This window comes from Oryza brachyantha, chromosome 7 (assembly GCF_000231095.2).
Source record: "Oryza brachyantha chromosome 7, ObraRS2, whole genome shotgun sequence".
Classification (NCBI taxonomy): Eukaryota; Viridiplantae; Streptophyta; class Magnoliopsida; order Poales; family Poaceae; genus Oryza; species Oryza brachyantha.
Window position 1 is genome coordinate 5,316,473 of NC_023169.2, and position 24,836 is coordinate 5,341,308.

Sequence of the window (24,836 nt, forward strand, 5' to 3'; positions counted from 1 at the left end):
ATGGCCGCAAGGAGGATGACGAGGGCGGAGAGCATCACCGTGCGACGTGGCGCGCCTCGAGCTCGCGCTTGCTGGTGTCGCTAGAGCACTGCCTTTATTCCTATTACAAGCTTCACACATGTATACAGGCTAAAATACAACATCCACGCTGCATGCAAGTTAACAAACCTCAACAAATTTGCTTCTTTTATTGTTGTGGACTATGGATAACTTTAGAAAGAACTGTTTAACACACGTGGAAAATTGGATTTACTCTGAACTATACCTAGAATCATGAAATATACATGAACATTCACGTGCTGCTCCTTAGAAACAATGAGTCTATACCGCCGAGGGACTTTTTTAGACGGATTATGTAAGTTTAGAGATACACATTTCTGGTATTTCGGTTAAGGGACGGAATACAAACTCGGCTATAAGTTCAGGGACCTCTGGTGGACTTATTCCCTACGTAAAATAACATTTTGTGCGCAACGGGGCTTATTCGCCTCCAGCCCAGCCCGGCCCAGTTCGGGCTCTGCACGGGCGGAGCACGCAGTTGGCACGCGCCCGCGGTGGCCGGCGTCGTAGTTCGCCATGGAGAACTGCACCTCGCCACGCGCTGCGCTGCGCAGAGCCTCGTGCCCGGCCACGCGGGCGGGCGCCGCGCGCGGCCGGAGGATCCCCCCGCCCGTTCCCTCTACTCCTCCAACGAACCGCGCGTACGACGCGGCGGAGGTCGCTCCTGGGTTTACATATATCCGAGGTTTCGAAGCGGATCGGGGGAGGTCGGCGCCGGCGGCGAGCTGAGATCGCGACGCTGACACGGTTGAGAACGCCTCGACGCGTTGTAAGTGAGTAGGTGGTATGGTGGCAACGGAGGCGGGGGCGCGGGCCGGCGGCAAGGCGGCGGACGACGTCGAGGCGCTTGCCGGCTGTGGAGGGGACGCCGATCGCAGAAAGGTTATACCTCCTTGCTCGTGCGTCGTCCTCGTACGCTCTCTGCTCGCAGGCGGCAACGCGCGTCGCGGCCGGCATTGGCGGCGTACGCCGTAGCATGCCTGGTCAAAACCGCGCACACTTCGCACAGTGTTCCCGCCATTGTTGTCCTGGTACCGTATCAGATTATGGTTTAGGGAGTTTGGGGTCGCACGATCTCGCAGTTGGATCGAGTGAGATATTATTTCTGCTCCTGTTGCAGAATGGTGATCTAACCTTTTGGTATGCACTTCCATTGTTTGTGAAAATGCCGCAGAGAGTCTGTTAACCTTCTGTTTCTTAGCTGTACTACCTAATCTAGATTCATATACCTTGCCATTAACCTGATTCAGAGGGATGCTCATGACAAGCTTCAAATTACAATGCATTTCTATAGTTCATTTTATAATACTTTCAGTTGCAGGTATCATTGTTGTATTACTCGTGCGTGTCTGAGGATTGAGAGATAATACTCTTAATTCTGTACCTAGTTTTTATTTTGATTTTATATTTCAATTATTTTTTTGTGACATGATGTGCATGCATACTGATCACCAGCTGGTCATTTTACACAGGAACCAGCATGGAAAAGGTTTTTGCGCCACATTGGACCAGGCTTTATGGTCTGTTTGGCTTACATTGATCCTGGAAATCGTAATATTCTCTCTCTAAATTTTTTTCTTACAGACTCATATTTATGGTCTCTCACACTTGACAAATTGAAACAGTGGAAACTGATCTACAAGCCGGTGCCAATCACAAATATGAGGTACATTCTCTAGCCTTTCATACAAGACTTCTACCATTTTACCACAACTGTCATGTCTATCATTACATCTAGTAAAGAAAAATTAACTGCTGCTTCTGTTATGTGCTCTTTCATGTTTTCTAGCTTCTTTGGGTCATTTTGATTGGACTGATCTTCGCACTGATTATACAATCATTATCAGCAAATCTTGGGGTGGTGACAGGTAAGAGATACATACTTGTTAATTCTTCGGCTTCCATAATAAATCTAACATTTAGTTGTAAATAGTCAGTAATGAATGTCAATCGATACAGGGCGTCATCTTGCTGAGCTGTGCAAGACAGAATATCCAGTATGGGTGAAAACCTGCCTATGGCTGTTAGCAGAACTAGCTGTGATTGCTTCCGATATTCCAGAAGGTTAGAAATAACATGATATATCTAAACGAAAAAAGTTAAGTCTTTGCAGTCATCTTTGAATTTCAGTTAATTAAGTCTAAATTCACATGCTGAGAATACATAAACATGACTAGCACATTAGCACTTGCACTGCTTGTCAAACATAGGGTCTTTTATCCACTAAACATTATGTCTATATGTCTAACAGCCTAGAATGGTACAAACTGACTTATAATAATTTTATGAGATGGTTGTATATATACAAAGGATTTAAGCTGTTGTCTTTATCAGAAGAAAACAGAAAAATCCAATCTAATATTCCCTGATCTCACCATTGGTACATGTGTACCTTTGTGCAGTTATAGGAACAGGGTTTGCTTTCAACCTTTTGTTCCACATACCAGTGTGGAGCGGTGTTCTCATTGCTGGCTCCAGCACGCTGCTTCTTCTTGGACTGCAAAGATATGGGGTAATTAGTTGTTTTATGACTGGATATATGGAATGCATGTACAAATTGATTTAATGAAATGCTCAATAAAACACTAACAGACTAATGGGCTGTCTAAACGCCTTGAGCTGAATCTGAGCATACTACTCACTCTTTGTAGGTGGCACATTTCGTTGATGTAATTGACATGTTTACCTTTTCTCCTTATGCATAATTAGGTAAGAAATCTGGAGGTTGTGGTCGCTCTACTCGTGTTCACCATGGCAGCGTGCTTCTTTGTAGAGATGAGCATAGTTAAGCCTCCAGTTAAGGAGGTCCTTCATGGATTATTCATCCCCGGGCTTAGTGGACCTGGTGCCACTGGAGACTCCATTGCCCTTCTTGGGGCTCTTGTAATGCCGTAAGCAGTCAAATATGCATATATACTCTGGTTCTTAAAGTGTACATGCCATGTGTCTTTTTTATTTCTTAATATACTTTAAGAAAAATCTATTTAGGATATACTCCCTCCATTCTGTAATATAAGACTTTCTAGCGTTGTCTAGATTTATATGGAAGCTAATGAATCTAGACACATATACAAATTATGAGTCTTTTATGCCTGCGCCATTAAAAAAGTTGTTGCTTATCTAGGTGTCACTAAAAAATTTGTAGACACCTCTATGTCATCATACAAACTTTCGTTTACCTACGTGCCATTTTAGATGGAGGGAGACTTAATGGTATTAAATAAAAGGGTAAAAAGACTATTATGCCCTTCTTAGTAAATAATTGACATAAATTAAATTCTAACAGTAAATAAATATGAAAAATCAGTAAAAAAGTTATAAACTGACATAATTAATTTTAAAAAACTGACATAATTAATTTTAAAAATCAGTAAAAAACTTTTTAGTGGCATACAGATAAGCAGCAACTTTTTTAATGGCATAGGCGTAAAAGACTCCAAATTATATACATGGTTAGGCAAGGCTAAAAAGTATTACACTATGAAATAGATGGAGTAGCTATCGTAATGCGTAAGATTTGAACTATCGAGTAACTAAAGATCTCCAGAATGGCAGTTGCACTTTTTTAGTTGACAAGTCTCCACTACTTTCTTGGGTGTTGACAAAATGTACTCGTTAATCATAAGTAAACGTTATCCATAATGAATTACAGGCACAATCTATTCTTGCATTCTGCCCTGGTGCTGTCGAGGAACACACCCGCATCAGCAAAAGGAATGAAGGTGGGCAGATACTATGACTATAATTCTTGATAGTTATGCAGAAATGATCTCTCAAAATTCAAGGGCAATCCAAGATGTTCCTGTTCTTGCATTCAGAAAGACGGCACTAGTTAACTGATGCATATTCCTTCATTGTTTGTACTCCAGGATGCTTGCAGGTTCTTCCTCTTTGAGAGTGGGATAGCGCTTTTCGTGGCTCTGCTTGTCAACATTGCAGTCATCTCTGTCTCTGGCACTGTATGTAATGCAACAAACCTTTCACCAGACGATGCTGCAAAATGCGGTGACCTAACCTTGGACTCCTCATCCTTCCTCCTCAGGGTACTGCATATATATGCAAAGTTCATCACCATCTCTACAATTGACTCTCCAGTGACTGACCTATGGTCATTGGTTAGTATGTTATATAATGATCTTTTACAAAATTAGTATTTACTGTTTTTCAGAATGTGCTAGGAAAGTCTAGTGCAACCGTGTACGGTATAGCACTCTTGGCTTCTGGGCAGAGCTCGACCATTACTGGCACTTATGCTGGGCAATATGTTATGCAGGTACATTTAACCTGAACTCTAACCTTATTTACAAATTAACCAAGTAGTATTTGTGTAATATTTTCTTAATGAGCAGTTCAAGCGGTATAGTATTAACCACACAATAAACTAGAAGATCTCTAAAGCAGTGAATGAAATAGAAAAAAAACTGCAATCTGTCAAGCTTGTACGTAAAATAACATTTGATCTCATGTATCTTCAGGGGTTCCTAGACATCAAAATGAAACAGTGGCTTCGGAACCTGATGACACGCAGCATTGCCATTGTGCCTAGCTTAATCGTCTCCATCATTGGAGGATCCAGCGGTGCTGGTCGTCTCATCATCATTGCATCGGTACACTTCAGTGCAAATGAAAATATCAGCTTGTCCATATGAGCACTATTTTGGAAAACTGTCGATACATGCATCTTCTAATGGGCAATTTATTTGCTATTCGACGATATGCAATTTATTGTACCTCAATCCTTCTGATTAATAACAAAGGATGGAAGCTAATGCTTGTTTTGGTTGGCTGTTCTGTTCCTACAGATGATACTATCCTTTGAGCTACCATTTGCTCTCATCCCTCTTCTCAAGTTCAGCAGCAGCAGCAACAAGATGGGAGAAAACAAGAACTCCATTTACGTAAGCATCCACCATCAACCGAAATCCTTCTTTCTTGTCTGTCTACACAGAGAGAATCAAAATTTCTGGCGAATTAACTAATCAATCGAATTAATTTATGCAATGCTGCAGATTGTTGGCTTCTCCTGGGTGCTCGGGTTCATCATTATCGGGATAAACATCTACTTCCTCAGCACAAAGCTGGTCGGCTGGATCCTCCACAACGCGCTCCCGACATACGCCAACGTGCTCATCGGCATCGTCTTGTTCCCGCTCATGCTGCTCTACGTCGCTGCCGTGATCTACCTGACGCTCAGGAAGGACACTGTCAAGTTCGTGTCTCGTCGTGAGCTGCAGGCCGGCGACACCGAGAAAGGACAGGTCGCCGACGACGTCGGCAACGAGGACAGCAAAGAGCCGCCCGTGTAAGCAGATTTTTATTGGGTAGATAGAAAGTTTAGGTACAAAATTTTTTTAATTCAACAACTGGTTACCAGTGATTACCGACTGGAACTTTGAGCCATGGTAGTAGATTGATGCCTATGTCTTAGTGATTTGACAGAATGGCGTAGGCAACTAATTGTATGGTTAGATATTTAGTCACAAATCCGAGAATGAGCTTCCTTGGATGAAAGGGCAAGGACAAAGAACTCAATCGACACTGTTATGCCAGTCATACAAAAGTTGCCTTGTATACAAAATTTTGATTAGAAGTTGAAATAATAATCAAGAGTGAACTTTTTCAATACTTTTCCTCTGGCTTATTACCTTGTCTTTACGCTTTGCCACTCTTGTATATATTCTGAATATAATTTATAGGAAATTAGGAATTCGTGAGAAGGTACACCCACCCTTGTACTGTACCTCGTCACCGCGAGAAATCGAATTTTGTTTCATTTCACTCAACTTTCTCCATGCAGAGTTTTCTTTTTCTTTATCCTGGCGTGGCTTTTAGGCTGAAAGTTAGGGCTTTATTTCCATAGCTATTTTCACTCAAGTTGCTTAACTTTTTGCTCGGATTTAGCACTTCCTTTTGTTTTTCATTTCATGGATACACTCAAACTAGTAAGAAGAATGTCAATGAAAAATAATAGCAGCAGTAATCTTTTAGGTTGCGTTTGTCATTGCGAGGTTTAGGCTCCGTTTGTCACCGAGAGGGATAATATTGTTTGTTCAAACAAATTTTACACATTTTTGTGATAGGTAAACTGATCTCCTTTCAATATATGTTGCGACCATAGTATCTTTGGGTCTAAAAATATAGGACCTGCCTATTCATCAAACGATTGAAAAAAAAACCTTATCCATCGAACAAATTTTTAGATGACCTAGATTACGTCAGTATGCGTGGGTGAACAGTAACACTACCCCTTTCTTCTCCAACTGTTGGTTCTCTTGAATTCTCTATATCTAGGCCATCTCCGCCTCTACGTGAGCCGCCCTTTCGTCCTAGCCTCCTATCCCCCATCGCTATGTTCATCTCCTTCCTAGTGGCGTGCCCCCATATCCAATTTTAGTTCACTGTCCTCCTTTGTACTGCCACTGGCGTCTTGGAGCCCGTCCATCTCCACCACACACAGCTGGTCTTTCACCACCCTAGCCATTCCTCTAAAGCTGCCCACACCGCCCCATGCCCCCTCCCCTGCCTCTAGCCATGAAACTCCAATCCGTAGTTGTTCTACTGAAATTTAGGGATAGTCATTGCCATTGTTTCATTGTTGCCGCTCACGGTCGTTGTTTTCTTCTCCCCCTTCTTTGTGCTTTGGTACAAGTCGCCTAACCGTTGGATTGTGATTCAACGGTCAGGGCAATTGATTGATAAATTTAGAAATTTCAATCGATTGATCAATAACTAAAACTGACATCAAACCACAAACTGGGCGGATCCGGATTCAGTAACATTGCCCCATGACATTCTCGGTGACATTCAGTCACTAACATGTGGGACCCATATGTGCCTGGATCCACGTGGGTCCCACATGTCAGTGACTCAATGTCATCGTGAATGTCACAGAGCAATGGCCCCGTCCAAACTGGGCATAGTGAATGAATGGGTCATGTCGCCAGAGTCAATCGAGCTTTCATAACCTAGGGTAGTTCCGCAAAACACTAATCCCTCCAATTCATATTCAAAAATAACTTTCAGTTCTAAGTTAAAACTTTTTAGTTTAACCATATTTATGGAAAAATATATTAAAATCTACAACACCAAATCAATTTTACTAAACCCACCATCGAATATATTTGCATAATTTATTTTTTGTGTTAGAAGTGTTGCTATGTTTTTCTATTAATTATGTCAATCTTAAAGATATGTGACTTAAAAAAACCCAAATTAACTTATAGAGGTCATCAAATTTTAGCATGAACCCAAAACACATCACCATATATACCTTTATATTATCAAAATATAACATCAACATTACTAAAGTCCAGTACGACTATAAATGGTAAACATCAAGACAAACCCTAAAATCTCTTGAATTTTTTAATTTTTATTTAATATATATTTACAAAAATATTTTCAATTCTAAAATTTATAAATCTAACCTCCTCCCGCCCTCCTAGAGGACGGAAAGATAACGTAGCAGATAGCAGGGAGATAACGTAGCAGATAGCGGGGAGAGAGTCGGGGGGGGGGGCGATGACGGCGCGGTGGCAATTTGCCCCTTACTGTCCTCTTTTCGATTGAACCGAAACGGCGGTTTGATACATATATATTTATAAAAGTGGCGGTGACCACAGAGCCAAGGTAATTCTTATGATTAAATAATTACATACGTTATATATATATGTATGAAACCGTAGTTTTGGTTCAATTGAAAAGTTTCCGAGCATGAGCGGCAATTTTGCAATTTGCCTTTTGCGACAAGGGTCAAATTGCAAAATTGCCAACGCGCCGTCATCGCCCGTCCCCGACTACCTCGATGCCGCCTGCCACATCACCTTTCCGCCCTCTAGGAAGGCAGGAACAGGGTTAGATTTGTAAATTTTAGAAATAAAAATATATTTTTGTAAATTATTTATTAAGTAAAAATAAAAAATAAAAATAAAAATCAAATCTCTTGAACCATCCTTGGGCCCCCAAGTCAATGAGTAATTTTGATAGTCCAATGGGCCACATTACGATCCAAGCCCATCAAATAACCTCTCCAACCGGACGGAGCCCATCCGCTCCTCTTCCTCCCATTCCGCGCCGCCACCTCGCCGTCGCCGCCGCCGGCCCGCCGCCTCGCCGCCGGCCACCGGTTACTCCTCCCTCCATTCCACTACCCCGGAAACCGAACCCTCCGCGCGGAGGGCCAGACGAGCGCGCCTGCGGCGCGGGGGAAGGGGAGATCAGAGATGTGGTGCCAGTCGTGCAAGGAGGAGTACGAGGAGGAGGACGCCGGGACTTGCAAGGAGTGCTACGAGGAGGCGAGCGAGACGGAGGAGGAGCTCAAGCGCGAGATCGACGACCTCCGCTCCCGCCTCCTCTTCCTCCGCCTCCCGTCCCCCTCGCTCGACGCCTCCTCGCTCGGCCACTCCGACCTGCTCCTCCACGCCATCCCCGCCTCCTCGACTTCCTCCTGTTCCGACGCCTCCGCCGAAGCCGCCGCCGCCCGCCCCGACACCCCCGCCGTCCCCGCCCACCGCGTCATCCTCGTGAGTGATTCCGTTCTTTCGCTCGCTGAAGTTCGTTCCAATGCTGGATCGTTCTAGATTGATCGGTACAACAAGTAGGCTCCGTTGAATGTTGATGCCATGCCATCTCATGTACTAGTGTACTATTGTTGCCAGGGTTGTCCTTCCTGATTAAAATTGGGAGTCTGCCTTCAGTACAGTTGTGGCAGGCTGCAAGTTCTTCGTATGCTTCAATGTTGTAAGAGAAAATTTAAGAAATGCCATTGACAAACGTATAAGTCTGAGAACAATCGACGAGTGCGAGTTCTACGAAATACCACCGTACAAACGACTTTGTCTAAAAAATGTCATTGTTGTCAGGGTTCCGTCCATCTGTTACCATTAAATACATTGTTCATCTTATAGCACTTAATGGAAGACTGTTGACGGTACCTTGACGACGATGATATTTCTTAGACAGAGTCGTTTGTGTGATGGCATTTTCTATAACTCTTACATGTCGATAGCAGCATTTCTTACAATTAGGTGTTTTTCAATGGTATTTCTTCGATTTTCTCATTTTGTAAACCAGAGCTGCCCCTATATCGTAGTAGTGAACTTCATTTCACTTTCATGCATTTGGTTTTGCAGTTTCTTCTGCAGGGTGCTCCTTCTCTAGATTGATTTGGATTCCAGAATTTACCTAGCCATAGCCTTTGTTGGTGCTTTCTTTGTTTCGATATACTCGATTTTTTGGGTCATCGCAGTACTCATTAGGACCGTATTGTTTCTTTTTTCAGAAAAAAAAACTGATGTGTGCATATGATAAGACATGTTTAATGCAGTATATCCAGTGGTAACGTGTTGATGTCTATCTTAATATTGTTAATTTGCTGTACTGCTGCAACAATATGTCAAAAAATAGTGTTATACTCCTAACTAATGAGCAGAACTGTATAATTGAGCAAAACTTCTCTGACATGTTTTTTGCGTTGTGGGTTCCTTTTTTCAATGTGTTGATGCTACTTGCTTTGAATGTTTGAGAACTCAAGACATATTTTGGAATGAAGTTTTACTAACAGTAGAAGACATTGTCTATGGTACCTATCCGATGTGATACTTATTTAATTCCTATTCTAGATAACATTGCACATAATGGACTGTATGACCTAAATAAAATTGTTCGGAGGGCATTTTGTTTTTGAAGGCATGAAGTATTATGGAGCCTAGAAGTTAACGGCGATCTTGCATTTATCGCTGTTAATGGACAGAGTTTAAGTGGCTTCTAAGAACGTAATCTGTAGACTAGAGTACTAAACTATGTAATTATGCACTGTGGTGACTGATTATATTACTAAAACCATTTCTAGGTACATTAATAGCTACAAATTGTAGCATGCTCGTAAGCCTAGAATACACCCACTTTAATATACATGCTAGCCTTGTAGTAGGAATACTAATACAATAGGCAATCAATGGCAAGATGACCGTACATATAGCACAGTAAAAGACTAAAGAGTCAAATGTGAGTTCTTATAAGTTAGTAAGTTGTATTTATCTACTCTAGCTTTGAAGACACTTCCCATCAATACCAGGACAATTTTAGTTGCTCCTTTCTTTTATTTTCAGCAGTAATCATATAGGAGCAAAGTTGCATATAACCTAAGTCCGTTATGGCACAAATCAATAAAGAACAGGTACAATAATATATGTATTTAGAGTGACTATAGTACTTGTGTTTGTGCATCAATTTATATATCTAATGTATGGATGAAATTAAGTATCCTGCTCTTATGTTTATCTTTTCATTTAATTATACTTTTAATATTTTTTTGCCTTGTTTGTATGGAATGAAGATTCAAAAAGTTCATTTCCATGTTGGTAGATCTAGAAAAAAAAGTGTTTGGCAATGGCGATCCTCTTTGCTGTATGCTCTAAAAATTCATATATATATGATTGATAATTCACCTGCAATTTGTTATTATAAGATCTGTGATGAGAATTCGACCTATAGGACATCACTGCCTCACTGGCAAACATGCATCTCAAGATGCTTGAATGTGCACCTGACACTAGCTGTTAGTGCTGGTTGACAGCAAGGCATAGTTGCATGGATATACAAACTTTGCTCCCAGTCTCAGTGGCATTAGAGTATATTCATAGAAGCTTTAAAAAACAATGTTTTTGTTCTGAATTTGACACCGTTCCATTGAGAATCCTTGCTCGATCAACCGCTCTGGTGCATTATTCAACTCTTCAATCATCATTAATGCATCATGTGTAGTGTATTTCGGTGAGATACAATCATACAAATAGTTTTACTCCTTGTTCACAGATTCTCAACTATATCATTGTTCTGCTAATTTCTTAATTAGATTTTATCCGAGTAAGTTCTGTAGTTAATTTGCTTGAGGTATTTCACACTTGTGAATTAGCTCCACCTTACAGGTGCACGTGGACCAATTTTCTGCAATAGGAACTTATTGTGCATTGAACTGAGTTTATTCTCCTTGAAAACAGGCCAGCAGATCTCCTGTTTTCAGAGCTATGCTTGAGAACGAGATGGAAGAGAGCCGAAGTGGAATAATCAAAATATATGATGTGTGCTACGACGTCCTTCGTGCCTTTATCCATTACATGTACACAGCAGAAGCCCTCCTTGACGAGCAAATGGCATCCGATCTGCTGGTCTTGGCTGAGAAGTATGAAGTGAAGAACCTGAAGGCCTTCTGTGAGAAGTTCCTAACATCCAAAGTGAGCAACGATAATGCCATTGCGCATTATGCGTTTGCGCATCGCCATAGCGCAAAGCAGCTGCTCGAGACATCTCTCTCAGCGATCATGGACAACATGTCGACGCTGGCAGATCGGGAGGAATACAAGGAGCTTGTTGAGAAGGACCCAAGGCTTGTTGTTGAGATATATGAAGCCTATCTGAACCGGCAAGTCAACACTGCTGCTGGGAAGGAGACAGATTCCAGTAACAGGAAGGGATGATTGAAAACAAAACTACTATCAGATATGTAATTAATGTTCTAACCAAGCTCCTTTGCACACTTCTGCTAGTTAAGACTGGCACATCAAATTGTCACCCTGCAGTGTAGGCGCCCAAACAACTATTTTTGTCTGTGGTTGAGTTAGGGTCTTGTTGGTTGAAGGTTAAAGGTCGATTTTTTGGTTTTTATGAAAAAAATCAAACAGTATATTTACAAACGGAAAATAATTTGTCAATAAAATTTTTATATATGCGTTCTTAAAAAAACTGAAAATAAACAGCGATAAAAACCCAAAATTAACTTCAAATATATGAACAAAAAGACAAGATTGGAACTTCGCCATGACATATTTTGCCAAAGGTGTGGCAAGCCACATAAAGTGTAGCCAACAATTTGTAGGTCACAAATATAGTAAGATTGGCTAAAAATTGAGCATATTTTTACATCGGCTAGGGAGTTAGAAACTTGTGGTTTTCACAATCATAATAACCAACCCAACATAACATTAAACATTATACAGAGTGTGGCACGCCTAACACACCAAATAGCTGCTGATTAGCTGTATCAGGTGCAAACTATTTGATCGAACAGAATCGTAAATGCTTATAAAAATTGATTACCCAGGCACATCGTTTGGATTGTGCACAACATTGCATTAACCGGACAGCCTCGATCGATTTCTCTAATGTTCAATGACATCCCTATCACCACGGTAATGATCCGTTTCGCTAGGCTTGTACATGATTTCGTTGTCAGCAAAAGCTGTTTTGTATGATGAGAGAAGCCTCATCGACTGAAGAACATCAATTACAATTTAACATATGATATGATACTGCTATGTCTGGGAAGCTGTATGTGAGGCGACAGTCCGAGGAACTCGCTAAAGTCTACCAAAAGCATCCATCCTTGAGATGAGACATTCACTCCTACCCTAATAGTCTAAAAACAGTTCAGATAGCTGATCATCTGTCCATTCATTTACAGAAGCCAACTTAGTTGGCTGCAAATGCAACGATGCACTGACTGAAGTTGCATCGCTGGTCGTTACACTTGCAGAACTATTTTCTTGAGATGGCAAGACAATGCCCAAAGTTCCAGCAGTGAGGTCCTCTGGCTGACACTCGTTGGGTTTGTTGATTGAAGCGTGCTCAACATGAACTTCCTGTGGAACATTCATACTTGACATAACATTATCCGGCAATACTGGATCAGTCCTCAGCTTTTTGCTACTAGGGAGCATCCATTCACCTTCAGCAGGTTGACTCCGCTTTTCATCAGAACTAGCTTCAACTGAATCTCCTGTTCCAGGCATTACTGAGCATCCACCTAGACTAGGCTGGGAACATCTTGTGTTTGGGTTTTCAGGAGCACCCAAACTTTGCTGGTGATGCTCTTCACCATTGTGGTTTGATATATGCCTGCTGCCGAGGCGCTCCATTAGTGTTTGGTGTCCTATCCCCTGGTGCTTTCCTGAAGTACTAGTGTCACTATCCATTATTGAAGTGCTATTGTTGGCATCAGCCGTTCCACCATGGTCAAAGTACACCTCAGCATCAACCATTTCCCTGCTATTTGTCACATTTCTTTCACCACCTAAAAGCCTCATCATTATATTATTAGTAGAACATTCAATCCTGCTGCTCCCATACTTACTGCATGGGCTTCCTCGTCTTTGCTGGACATTAGCTGGACTAATGCTATTAATTGTTTTTTGCAATTGCTGATTGGCACTGAAGGTTGGTTTATTCTTGTTTGAAGGATTTATAGCTTTTTCCTGCAACCTTATACCTTGGTGATTTTCTACCCCTTGAGTACTTCCTTTGTCCATTCTTAAGGTACAATCTTGAAGAGTATCTGCTGCATAATTATTATCAGAAAATACATCAGCAATCCTAGTATACTTAGTACTAGAGATCTTATGGCAGATACCTGCTGTTTCTACATATGTTTTAACTCCAGTTCTCCTAATGTGGCTATCTCCTTGGCATGACGAACTCCTTGTTTCTGTATGCGTTACTGTTGTGGTATACATGTAAAATTGTTTTTTTTAAGAGAATAATAAAGAGAAAGGGATGTGAACAGGAAGTACCAAGATGTTGACTTTCTGAAGGACTTGATGAAATCACTTGCTTAGATGCGCAGGGGAAGTCCTTTGGCACAAGCTGCAAATAAAAACCATTAATCCAAGTCCCAACATGATTAGCATGTACTCCCTCCATCCCAAACAAACCAATCTTTCGGTTTCTGTGTACAGCGTTTGACCATTCGTCTTATTTGAAAATTTTTTAAGAAACTGAGAAAAAATAGTTACATGTAAAGTACTATTCATGATTTATCATCTAATAAAAACAAAAATTTTAATCGTAAATTTTTTTTGAATAAAACAAAGAGTCAAACATTATAGGTAAAAAGTGAAAAATTGGTTTGTTTTGGGACGGAGGGAATATAATTTTCAGACCATTGCAATGGCAGTTCAAAAGTAACACGACATTATTGCAAAAATTCTGCAAAATGGTTACAAGCCTCTCAGGTTCTGTGGCTTGACATACAAGCAAATCCAAGTAATTTTGCTGATAATACAGTGATTATTCTTGATTAACAAAAGGTCTGAAGCACGAAAGGCCAAATATATAATCAAATTGGCTAATCTGAACAAATATCTGGATTTTTTTGATTTCTTGCACCTTCTTAATATTTGTTTTTTAAAAATAAACCTTCCTAAAACTTATTTAGAAAATCTGCACCATCTTGCCACACCAGTCTCGTTCGCGTGGCAAAACAACCCCACTGGTGTGGCAAGGGTTTTACCATGCTGGTAGGACCGGCACAACCAAAAACACTGCCATGCCAGATGGGATGGCGGCCAAATGGTGCAGATGTTGAAAATAAGTTTTAGAATTTTTGAATGGTTTGTTTTAAAAAATAAATATTAAAAAGGTGCATTTAATAAAAAAAATCCAATATATGCCTAGAAAGAACTTTTGATTTGTATCATTACATGTGCAACAATGTTTGCAAGGTCTACAATGGTAAAATAAAATGTTATTTTTGTTATGGATATGGCTGTCTTGAACTAACAGTGCAATTTAGGCTTATAAAATTTTATCATTATGGAATTGTTGGATACTTCTCTACCATTTTCACTTAAAACATTGAGAAGAAAAAAGAAAAAAACAACAATGATGCTTCACACCGCAAGATTCACATAAGTCCTCTTCATCCTTTAGTAATACTCTGGTATCATTTCATTAGAGCTTTCTACTTCATAACAGTATGTATCTTATATTATTCTTTCTCTAATATGCAATGCACATACTAAGATTTAGTAGTAACACAAATAATTGTATTCAGATTATAACAATGAAGATCACATAAAATAGATTGCATATAATGACAAGTATTGTCCTATATATTAATATAAAGAAGTGGAAATAATACCATCTCTAGATTTTCTTCGGTGATATTAAGATAGCAAGCCTTGTGAGATGGACGGAAAACAGCCACCTGAAATTAATAACAAGCCAATTACTTCTTACTAAGTTAGTTTGTCAACAATGGAAATCCTTTCGCACCACAACACCTTACCTTTTTCAGAACAATGACAGACCCTACTGATACAACCATGCCATCCTCCTTTGCAAATACTTTCTGGTGTACTGAAGCACCAATTGTACCACTTGGATCCTATTGAGAATGGATCACTATTATTTGCCACTCAATTAGCTTTGAATACATATTTTGTACTCAGATTAAAAATGGTACAATTTCTCCATTATATTAATACCCTTATGGCCTTTGGTTTGATTACTAATCTGAAAGTTTCCTAATGTAGTAAGATGCAAATGTGAAGAGATGGAGATAATGCAATAAACAATAGATCAATCAGTAGAAGGAATCAAACAGTAAGTATATCAGTCAAAGATCAAAGTCCTTTTCCCAATTCAACACAAGCTAAACCCTGCATGCCGCAAACATGAGCAGTCGATCGACCAAGGAAGCCAACTCATTCCACTGAAACACATAATCATGCCATGATGCTTGTGCTCACCTTGAGAGAAAGGAAGAGATCACCTAGCCTGTTCGGCATGCACGAAGTCACCATCCCGACCACCTGATCACAACCAAGAGCCCCAAAACCAATCAATCCATCAGCAAAGACGCGCACAAAATTGAGAGGAGCCCGCAAGCACGCACCAGACGTGCTCGATACAATGCGCGGTCGCGCCGGATAGCTGCGATCTCCTGGCGCTTCCACGAGCGTTCGTCTCCTGCATCCCCACACCACGATCATCAATCGAAAAGATTAAACCAGTCACGGAATGTGGAATCTTTGACGGAAAGGATCGATTTGATCCGTCCACTCTCACCGAGGGAGCCGAGCGCGTGGAGCCACGGGGCGAGCGAGAAGTCGGGGTCGGCGGCCTGGCCGTCGCCGCGGGCCGCGAGGCCTGCTGCCGAAGGCAGGAGCGGGGAGCGGAGGCGCGTCGCGTCATGGACGAGCGGGAGCGAGGCGGCCGGCGCGGGGACGCGCCGGGGGGCGCCGGAGCCGGGGGCATCCGGCCGGGAGGCGGCGCAGTATCGGAGGGGGGAGTGGGAGGACGCCGGGCCGCGGCGGAGCTCGGAGCCGTCGACGTCTGCGCAGGCGGCGTGCTCCTCCGCAGCGGCGGCGCTCGAGGGTTGGGACATGGAGGTTGGGGACGCCGGCGGCGGTTTGCGGTTTGAATTTTAAGGGATATTTAACAGTTTGTCACAGAAATGAATCCTCTTAAGTGCCACTATTTCCTACTCCCTCCGGTTTTGTATTTAACGTTATTGACTTTTTGATTTATTTTTAATATTTTATCTTATTTAAAAATATTATTCAAATATATAAAATTATAAATCATACTTAAAGTTACTTTAATAATAAATCAAATCATAATAAACTAGCCAATAATTATATAAATTTTTTAAATAAGATGAATGATCAAATATGAGAAAATGGATATTTGGCCACATTCAAAAAACGGTTTCGCCGGAATGTTGTTCCGAATACACTTTTTGTTAAAATGCCATACCGAGCGAAGGCTTACCACCATTTTACCATTTTGCTGGTTTTATTCAATTTCTTTATTTTTTTTTGCCTCATCCACCGAATGGGCTGACCAAATTGCCCCTCGGTCGGTCGTGGGCGGCACCTCGCGGTGGTGGGTGAAGGCGACGTCGATGTCACCGTCGGCTGCGAGCGCGGCGAGGAGGTGCTGGCCCAGGTAGCCGTTGCCGTCGCCGACGAGCACGCGCTTGCTCTCCTCCATCTCTCTTCATGAGGGGAGCGTGAGATCTGCAGTAACATCGTAGCTTCAATGGCGAAGTACCTGGCCGATGGTTTCGAAGACGGCGTGGAGGCCATAGCCGGCGGAGCGGATGTCTACCAGGAAGACGCGGAGACCGGGCAATGCGTGGAGGAGTGGCCACGGTAGCCCAGCTGAGGGGCAATTTGGTCAGCCCATCCCGTGGATGAGGCAAAAAAAATTGAGAAATTGAATAAAATGAGAAAAATGGCAAAATAGATGTAAGCCTTCGCTCGGGATAGCATTTTAACGAAACACGTTTTCGGGATGGCTTTATGGCGAAACCATTTTTTGAACATGGCCAAATATCCATTTTCTCGTTAAACATAGAAAAAAGTCAACGGCATCAAAAGATTTAGAACGAGTAATATTTTTGCCAGTGTTTTAATCTTTTTGTTGCTTTTATCTGTGTAGCATGCCACCCAAAATTACCAGCTAGATAAAGCGGATGGGCGCTGTTATTAAAACTTTTGTCTCTTTCGTCTTCCTTGATGGGCTTACGACCAAGCACCGATGTTAGCGGAATGTGGGAGACGGCCATGGCTACATAGTCGAGGATAGCTGCTTCCTCCGTTGTTTTAACGTCGTTGATTTTTTATTTATGTTTAACCTTTAAATTATACTTAAAGTAACTTCAATAATTTATATAATCTTTTTAATAAAACGAAAAGTCATGAATAAAAAAGTTAAGACGCTAAAAAAAAGTACTAAGGAAAAGATTCAACCTCATCCTAAGACATAACAAAAGGTTGGAAGGATCATTTTTAGAGAAATCTAGAAAGAAGTGACAGATATATCGTGAATTGGTTCGAGGGTTGATTGGTTGAATAAATGAAGTGATGAATAAATCAAAGAAAAAGATGAGGCCGCAGAACCAAAGGGTGGCAACCGTGTGTAGAATAAATTCTCTCCCAAATATTGATCTCATGTTTTCTTTACAGGCGAGAGCAAACCCTTATTTCCTAATATATATGCACATGTAAAATCAACTGTTCGACTGATGAGCCAAAGTTAATAGTATCCAACTTATTATTGCACTAGTTGGCTAACTGGCTTTATTAATGTGTTGCTAATAATCACCAGGTTTATACTGGCATTGCTCTTAGGAAATTACCTTCATTTGTTGGCAATTTTCTAGATCAAACGTAAAAGTGACATTTGAAGATGGTACATTCATAAGAATGGCAAACAGTTAAATGTCCTGAATTCTAAATGATGGACGCTCACATCTTATATGCTTTTTAAGGCTTCATTTGTATATATATGAACCAAGCAGGTGTATATATCTGGACTGAAGCACATTCAAACAACACATTAATCATTCGTATCAGAATAGGCAAGTTTTGATATCCACGTAAAGTGCATCTAGCTCCCAAATAAAGTTTTGGATGATTAATGACAATGCTAGCCAAGCATGTGTGTGCTACTGAGCTGTGATTGTAGAGAAGTTTAGAGGATCAATTCGATTGAAGGATTACGCGACTTACTTGATGCATGTGTGATCCAGAGCAACCGTTCTATGAAGACGAAGGAGATCGAAGAAGATTTTATTTTTTGTTTTGAGTCATAGGAACTCCGTACTATTAAGAGGGGTCACCAGAAGCTAAGCATGCATCCAAGAGTGGTCAGAGTTGAGTCAAAGTCGAGGGGAGTCTCGGTGCTATTTTTCCAAGCAGCAGGGACCGGACGGTCCGGCCCCTGCTCTGAGTGAGTGAGTTAAGTGTCGGCCGGACGGTCCGGCCCCTAACTGGACAGTCCGGTTAGGTTTCTTTTCCAACGGCTAAGTGACGTCTGCAGCCTATAAAAGGGGCTCTTGAGATCTAGCCGTTGGTGAGGCTTTCTGTTCGAGTTCTCTGGTTGCTAGGGCAAGTTTAGCACCTCTCAAGCCTCCCCACTAACCCAAAACACCTCCTAGAGAGATTAATCGTTGGATCATGTCTTAGAGAGAGTGTTAAGGTTAGTGAGTGATAAAGTGTTAATTCTCGGGCATTGATGGATGCATGTGGAGTCAAGGTGGCCTATTACTCTTGGAGATTGATCTCCTAGACGGATAGGCGTCGCCCGCGAGCTTTCGATTCATGTGGATCGCCTAGGAGGAAGTTGTGAAGGTTGTTGCCTAAACTCCGCAAGGAAATAGGTAAGATTGATAGTGGATTCTTGCGCTTTCTCATAGAAGGCTGCAGGGTAGAGCAGATTGCAACCTACGGCTGGGCAAGCCGCCTTGATCCTGACCTTGGTGGTCGATCGAAGGGGTTGCTAGTCCTTAGGTGTGAATTCGGAGACCCGTGTTGGCCTTGTGGGAGGAAGCCAACAGAAGGAAAGGATCGAGAGAGATCCCGCTCGTAGGAGCGTCTCAACGGAGAGTAGTATCGAAAGATCCGAACTTCGGGATAAATTTCTTGTGTCTTTGTTCTTGTGATTTCATGTTCTGTTTGTTCCTGCGATCTTTCTGCTGTTTTATTCCACACACAATCACATCACGTTCCCAGGAACATCACCGAAAAAGTAGACTGTTAAGTCTGCATTTTTCACTGACCGGACGGTCCGGTGTTCTAACCAGGACTGTCCGGCCAGAGCTCTCGGCCAACCCGAGAGTCTCGACCGGACAGCCGGCCATAGGCCCGGACGGTCCGGCCCCTGTACTGACCGCTGCAATTTGAAAGATTTTTCAGGACACCTATTCACCTCCCTCTAGGCTGTCTCTCTGAGACTTCAATTGCTATTAGAGCCTATTCTTCTAAAAAGGCTTAAAAGCTTGAAGTGATCCAAGATGGGAGACAAGATTAGCGACGTTTCCAACAACAACCGTAAAGATAAAGATGGTGGAGAAAGCTCTACCAAAAAGGGAGCCTCTATTGAGTTTGATTACTCTAAACTCAATACTTCCTCATCTAACATTTTTATCTCTTCTGGCCGTGCACCTTCCTTTGATGGTACTCACTATGGGGCATGGAAACATAAAATGAGACTTCATCTAATCTCCTTGCATCCAAGTGTTTAGAAAGTTATGTGCACATGTGTGAAGGATATGCCAGAAGATGAAGAAGATCTCACTCCGGCGCAAGAGCTCCTCATCCACCGTAATGCTCAAGCAGCAAGCGTGATTCTCAACTCCTTGAGCCCGAAGGAATTCAACAAGGTTAATCAACTTGATGAAGCCAAGGAGATTTGGGACACACTCCGCATTGCTCATGAAGGATCAAGAGGGGTTCGAGAATCCAAGATTGAACTTCTTGAATGGAAGCTAGGAAGGTTTGTGATGGAAGATGACGAAACACCTCAAGAGATGTATGACCGGATGATGGTCATAGTGAACAAGATGCGTGGCCTTGGGAGTGAAGACATGACGGATCATGTGGTGGTGAAGCGCTTGCTCCGGGCAATTTCACCAAGGAATCCTACCTTGGTGACTTTGATCCGTGAGTCAAGCGGTTTTAAGAGAATGACTCCAAGTGACGTGTTCTCAAGGATCATCTCGCATGAACTCTTGGAGGAAGAAGCCAAGGAAGTTAAGAAATACGCCACCAATGCCGCCCAAGACAAGAACAAGGAGATTGCATTCAAGGCAAAGAAGACTAGCTCCAAGCTTCAAGAAGAGAGCTCAAGTGACTCGGAGAGTGAGGATGAAGAACTCGCTCTCTTGGTTCATAAATTCAAGAAATTCCTCCACAAGAAGAGCTATGGGAGAAAGGATGAAGATCGGTACAAGAGGCAATCCAAGAAAACATGCTATGAGTCAAGGAGTTTTGGCACTTCATAGCGGATTGCCCCAAGCTCGTTAAGAACAAGGAGGACAAGGACAAGACCAAGTATTTCAAGAGAAGGCCCGGGAGAGCTTACATTGGTGAAGAGTGGTTCTCATGCGACAATGAGATCAACAAAGAGGAGGAGCCCAAGTCAAGCGACACCAAGAGCAAAGGCGTCGCTACCATGGCTATATCGTCATCAAGCACGGAGCGGCTCTTCTCCAACTTGAGCGATGACGACGATGATCATACGCCATTGTGCCTCATGGTGAAAGGGCGCAAGGTATATCTAGCTCCTAAGCATCATGTTGACTCTAGTGATGATGATGATATAGACCATGATAATGATGATGCTTTGCTTAGAAATTTTAGCAAACCCGCTCTCATTCATATCGCTAAACTCATGAAAGTGCTAGAAGAAAAGGAAGGATCTCTTGAGAGGCAAGAGGATCTCCTTATTCAAGAGAGGATGAAAAATGACTCTCTTGAAAAGGTCCTTGCCGGAAAGGATGAAAAGTTGGTTGATTTGTCTAAGGAGCTCACGCTAGCAAATCAAACCATAACTAATCTTAAGGATGTCAATGAAATTCTTGAGGAAACTATTGTGTCCATGAATGTGAGGCACAATGGTCTTGAGAATGAAATTGATAATCTTAAGCACAACCTCTCCAACTCTAAGGACAACACAATAGTCAATACCATTCTTGATTGTGAGAAATGCAAAACTATTGACTTAAGTGTTGTTGAGACTAACAATGCAGCTCTCAAAGAGTTGAAGAAAGAGAATGAGAGGTTGGAGACCTTGGTAAAGTTTGGATGCATTCGAACTTACCAATCCAAGGATGCCATCTTCAAGACAATCACCTCTTACAATAACAAGGATAAGAGGGATCTTGGCTATTCCCCCAACTCAAATACAAGCCCCAAAAGAGTAATGATCAATGGTAAACCATGTGTTGCATTTGTGAAGGAAGGGGAGTCAACTACTGAAGAGGACGCAAAAATCAGCCATGAGGACAGACAGTCCGAATAGGGCCGGACAATCCTGCCTGAGTCCTCTGTTCAACAGAGAAGGCAGGCCGGATGGTCCGGTCTGGCCCGGACGGTCCAGTCCGGCCCCTCTGTTCAACAGAGAGGGCAGACCAGACAGTCCGGTCTAGATCGGCCAGTCCAGTCAGACTTCTCGGTCTGGCAGAAAGGTCCGGTCGGACGGTCCAATCTCAAGAACCGGACGGTCCAACCTGAGCTGTCTGCCTGGCAGAGAGTACCAGCCAGACAGTCTGGTCCTAGGGGCCGGACAGTCCGACCCCAGCAGGGCAGAAAGGCTGACTTTGAGCTCTCCTCAATTCATGAGAATCCAGCTCGAATCATGCTTATCTATGGCTCTCATGTGATCATGAAAAACAACCGTGGACGTGTGGTTGCTGTCTTCATTGGATCAAATCAAGAGAAGTGAAGGCCAAGCATATGGATCCCAAAGGAGTTGATCACTATTGTTAAGGGACCCAAACTTAAACAAGTTTGGGTACCTAAATTGCATGCTTGACCTGTTTCTTATAGGCATACTTCTCCGGTGGCTCGAGTTGGGTGATCGATAGCGGATGCACTAATCATATGACCGGAGAAAGGTGTATGTTTAACTTACTCGACGAGAATGGAGGAAATTGCAACGACATTATCTTTGGAGATGACAACAAAGGAAAAGTAATAGGTCTAGGTAAAATTGCTATCTCCAAAGACAACTCTCTCTCAATGTCCTTCTTGTTGAGTCCCTTAGTTACAATCTACTCTCGGTTTCTCAATTGTGTAAGCTTGGATTTAATTGCCTCTTCACTGATATAGATGTTACCGTCTTTAGGAGAGATGACAAATCAGAGGTGTTTAAGGGAAGATTAGAGGGGAATCTCTATCTTGTCGACTTCGATAATGATAGAGTTAACTCTGAATCTTGCTTAATCACCAAATCTACTCTTGGATGGCTTTGGCATCGTCACCTTGGTCATTCCGGGATGAGAAATATGTCAAATCTTCTAAAGGGGGAGCACATTCTTGGCTTATCTAATATCATTTTTGAGAAAGATCGAGTTTGTAGTGCTTGTCAAGCGGGGAAGCAGGTTGGAACCTTCCACCCCACAAAGAACATCATGACGACTACAAGACCGTTAGAGTTATTGCACATGGACCTCTTTGGACCAATAGCTTATCTAAGCTTGGGAGGTAACAAACACAGTCTAGTAATTATTGATAATTTTTTTTGCTTCACTTGGGTTTTCTTTCTTTATGACAAGAGCGAAACTCAAGAAATCTTCAAGAAATTTGTGAAGAGAGCGCAAAATGAGTTTGAAGTGAAGATAAAAAGAGTTCAGAGTGATAATGGAGGAGAATTCAAGAATACCCAAGTTGATGAGTTTCTTGATGAAGAGAGAATCAAGCACGAGTTCTCTGCTCCATATGATCCTCCGCAAAATGAGATTGTGGAGAGCAAGAGCCGGACACTTCGAGATGGCTCGGAGAATGCTTGATGAGTACAAGACTCCGGATGTCTTTTGGGCCGAAGCCGTCAACACCGCGTGCCACTCCCTCAACCATCTATACCTACACAAGCCTCTCAAGAAAAATGCATATGAACTTCTAATCTTTAAAAAGCCAAATGTATCCTACTTTCGTGTCTTTGGTTGCAAATGTTTTATTCTTAGCAAAATGCCTATATCATCTAAGTTTGCATCTAAAATAGATGAAGGTTTTCTATTAGGATATGAGGCAAACGCACGTGCCTATCGGGTCTTCAACAAAACCACCGAGTATTGTTGAAGTCTCAAGGGATGTGACGTTTGATGAAACTAATGGCTCTGAAGTAGAGCAAGTTGAAGTGAATGATGCAGGAATTGGAATTTCACGGGAGGATATAGACAACAAGGCTGATGGTGATGTAAGACCCGGGAGGTTGAGGGGGAGTAAGAGCAAGAACAAGATATTCAACAAGAATCCTCAACCCAAAAATGATCCCGTACAAGTTGATGATGATGGTGGCAATAAAGACCTTGGGGATGGGATTGATGCCATGGGCGCATGTGAGCAAGAATCGGCTCTGGCCCCCACGGTGCACTATTCTCGAATTCATCAAACAGTACAAAGGCATCACCCGGTGGACAACATCCTTGGTGATATGAGAAAAGGGGTAACGACTCGATCCCGAATTGCAAGTTTTTGTGAAAATTACTCGTTTGTCTCATCTTTGGAACGAGTGAAAGTGGAAGACGCGCTTGGAGACCCGGATTGGGTAATGGCCATGCAAAAAGAGCTCAACAACTTCAAAAGAAATAAAGTGTGGTCTCTAGTGGAAAGGCCCAAGCAAAATGTCATCGGGACCAAGTGGGTCTTCCGGAACAAGCAAGATGAGCATGGGGTCGTCACAAGAAATAAAACACGGTTAGTGGCCCAAGGTTTCACTCAATTGGAAGGACTTGACTTCGGTGAAACCTTTGCACCGGTTGCCCATCTTGAGTCCATTCGCATTCTACTAGCTTATGCCGCTAACCATGATTTTAAGTTATACCAAATGGATGTCAAGAGTGCCTTTTCTCAATGGACCAATCTCCTAATTGGTATACGTGGAGCAACCCCCGGGCTTCGAGGATCCAAAGCACCCCTACCATGTCTACAAGCTACACAAGGCTTTGTATGGGCTCAAGCAAGCACCAAGGGCATGGTATGAGTGTCTTCGCGATTTTCTAACCAAGAACGGTTTCGAAATCGGGAAGGCCGACACTACTCTCTTCACCAAGAAATTTAAGAATGACTTGTTTGTATGCCAAATTTGTGTCAACGACATAATATTTGGCTCAACTAATGTTTTATTTAGTGAAGAGTTTAGTAGGATCATGACCAAAAGGTTCGAGATGTCCATGATGGGAGAATTGAAGTTCTTCCTCGGCTTGCAAGTAAGACAACTCAAGGATGGCACTTTCATTTCGCAAACGAAGTACTTGAAAGATGTCCTTAAGAAGTTTGACATGGACGGCGCCAAGCCCATCAAGACTCCAATGCTGATAAATGGACACCTCGACCTTGATGTTAATGGTAAGAAGGTAGATATCAAGGTATATCGCTCAATCATCGGCTCCCTCCTTTACCTTTGTGCATCCAGACCTGACATAATGCTTAGTGTATGCATGTGTGCTCGCTTTCAAGCTACTCCAAAAGAGTGTCATTTTGTGGCCGTTA

At 42.3% G+C, this 24,836-nt stretch overlaps 3 protein-coding genes across 7 annotated transcripts; 2 read left to right on the forward strand and 1 right to left on the reverse strand.

Moving 5' to 3' along the window:
- The first annotated feature begins 724 nt into the window (after positions 1-724).
- Positions 725-5,685, forward strand: LOC102721181 (metal transporter Nramp1). 2 transcript variants are annotated; one of them, XM_015839391.1, is made up of 13 exons: positions 725-942; positions 1,533-1,611; positions 1,686-1,726; positions 1,850-1,928; positions 2,020-2,124; positions 2,463-2,572; positions 2,770-2,951; positions 3,713-3,782; positions 3,930-4,103; positions 4,229-4,333; positions 4,536-4,667; positions 4,863-4,958; positions 5,070-5,685. In XM_015839391.1, exons 1-13 carry the CDS (start codon positions 847-849, stop codon positions 5,364-5,366), a joined length of 1,566 nt encoding a protein of 521 aa, XP_015694877.1. In that variant the 5' UTR covers positions 725-846; the 3' UTR covers positions 5,367-5,685. The 2 variants fall into 2 exon arrangements, with proteins under 2 accessions (XP_015694877.1, XP_015694878.1); XM_015839392.1 differs by having other exon boundaries at positions 862-942; positions 1,533-1,580.
- Positions 5,686-8,099: 2,414 nt separating this feature from the next.
- LOC102702577 (BTB/POZ domain-containing protein At4g08455) lies at positions 8,100-11,771 on the forward strand. Its single transcript, XM_015839353.2, has 2 exons — positions 8,100-8,582; positions 11,061-11,771. The coding sequence occupies exons 1-2, from the start codon at positions 8,283-8,285 to the stop codon at positions 11,535-11,537; spliced, it is 777 nt and encodes a 258-aa protein (XP_015694839.2). The 5' UTR covers positions 8,100-8,282; the 3' UTR covers positions 11,538-11,771.
- A 506-nt stretch (positions 11,772-12,277) lies between these two features.
- On the reverse strand, positions 12,278-15,645 carry LOC102721466. 4 transcript variants are annotated; one of them, XM_040526083.1, is made up of 6 exons: positions 15,585-15,645; positions 15,122-15,220; positions 14,975-15,040; positions 13,626-13,698; positions 13,466-13,540; positions 12,278-13,393 (listed from the first exon to the last, which is right to left on the reverse strand). In XM_040526083.1, exons 1-6 carry the CDS (start codon positions 15,636-15,638, stop codon positions 12,468-12,470), a joined length of 1,293 nt encoding a protein of 430 aa, XP_040382017.1. In that variant the 5' UTR covers positions 15,639-15,645; the 3' UTR covers positions 12,278-12,467. The 4 variants fall into 4 exon arrangements, with proteins under 4 accessions (XP_040382017.1, XP_040382016.1, XP_015694591.2 ...); XM_040526082.1 differs by having other exon boundaries at positions 12,278-13,390; positions 13,466-13,552; XM_015839105.2 differs by having other exon boundaries at positions 13,466-13,552.
- Between the last annotated feature and the right edge of the window lie 9,191 nt (positions 15,646-24,836).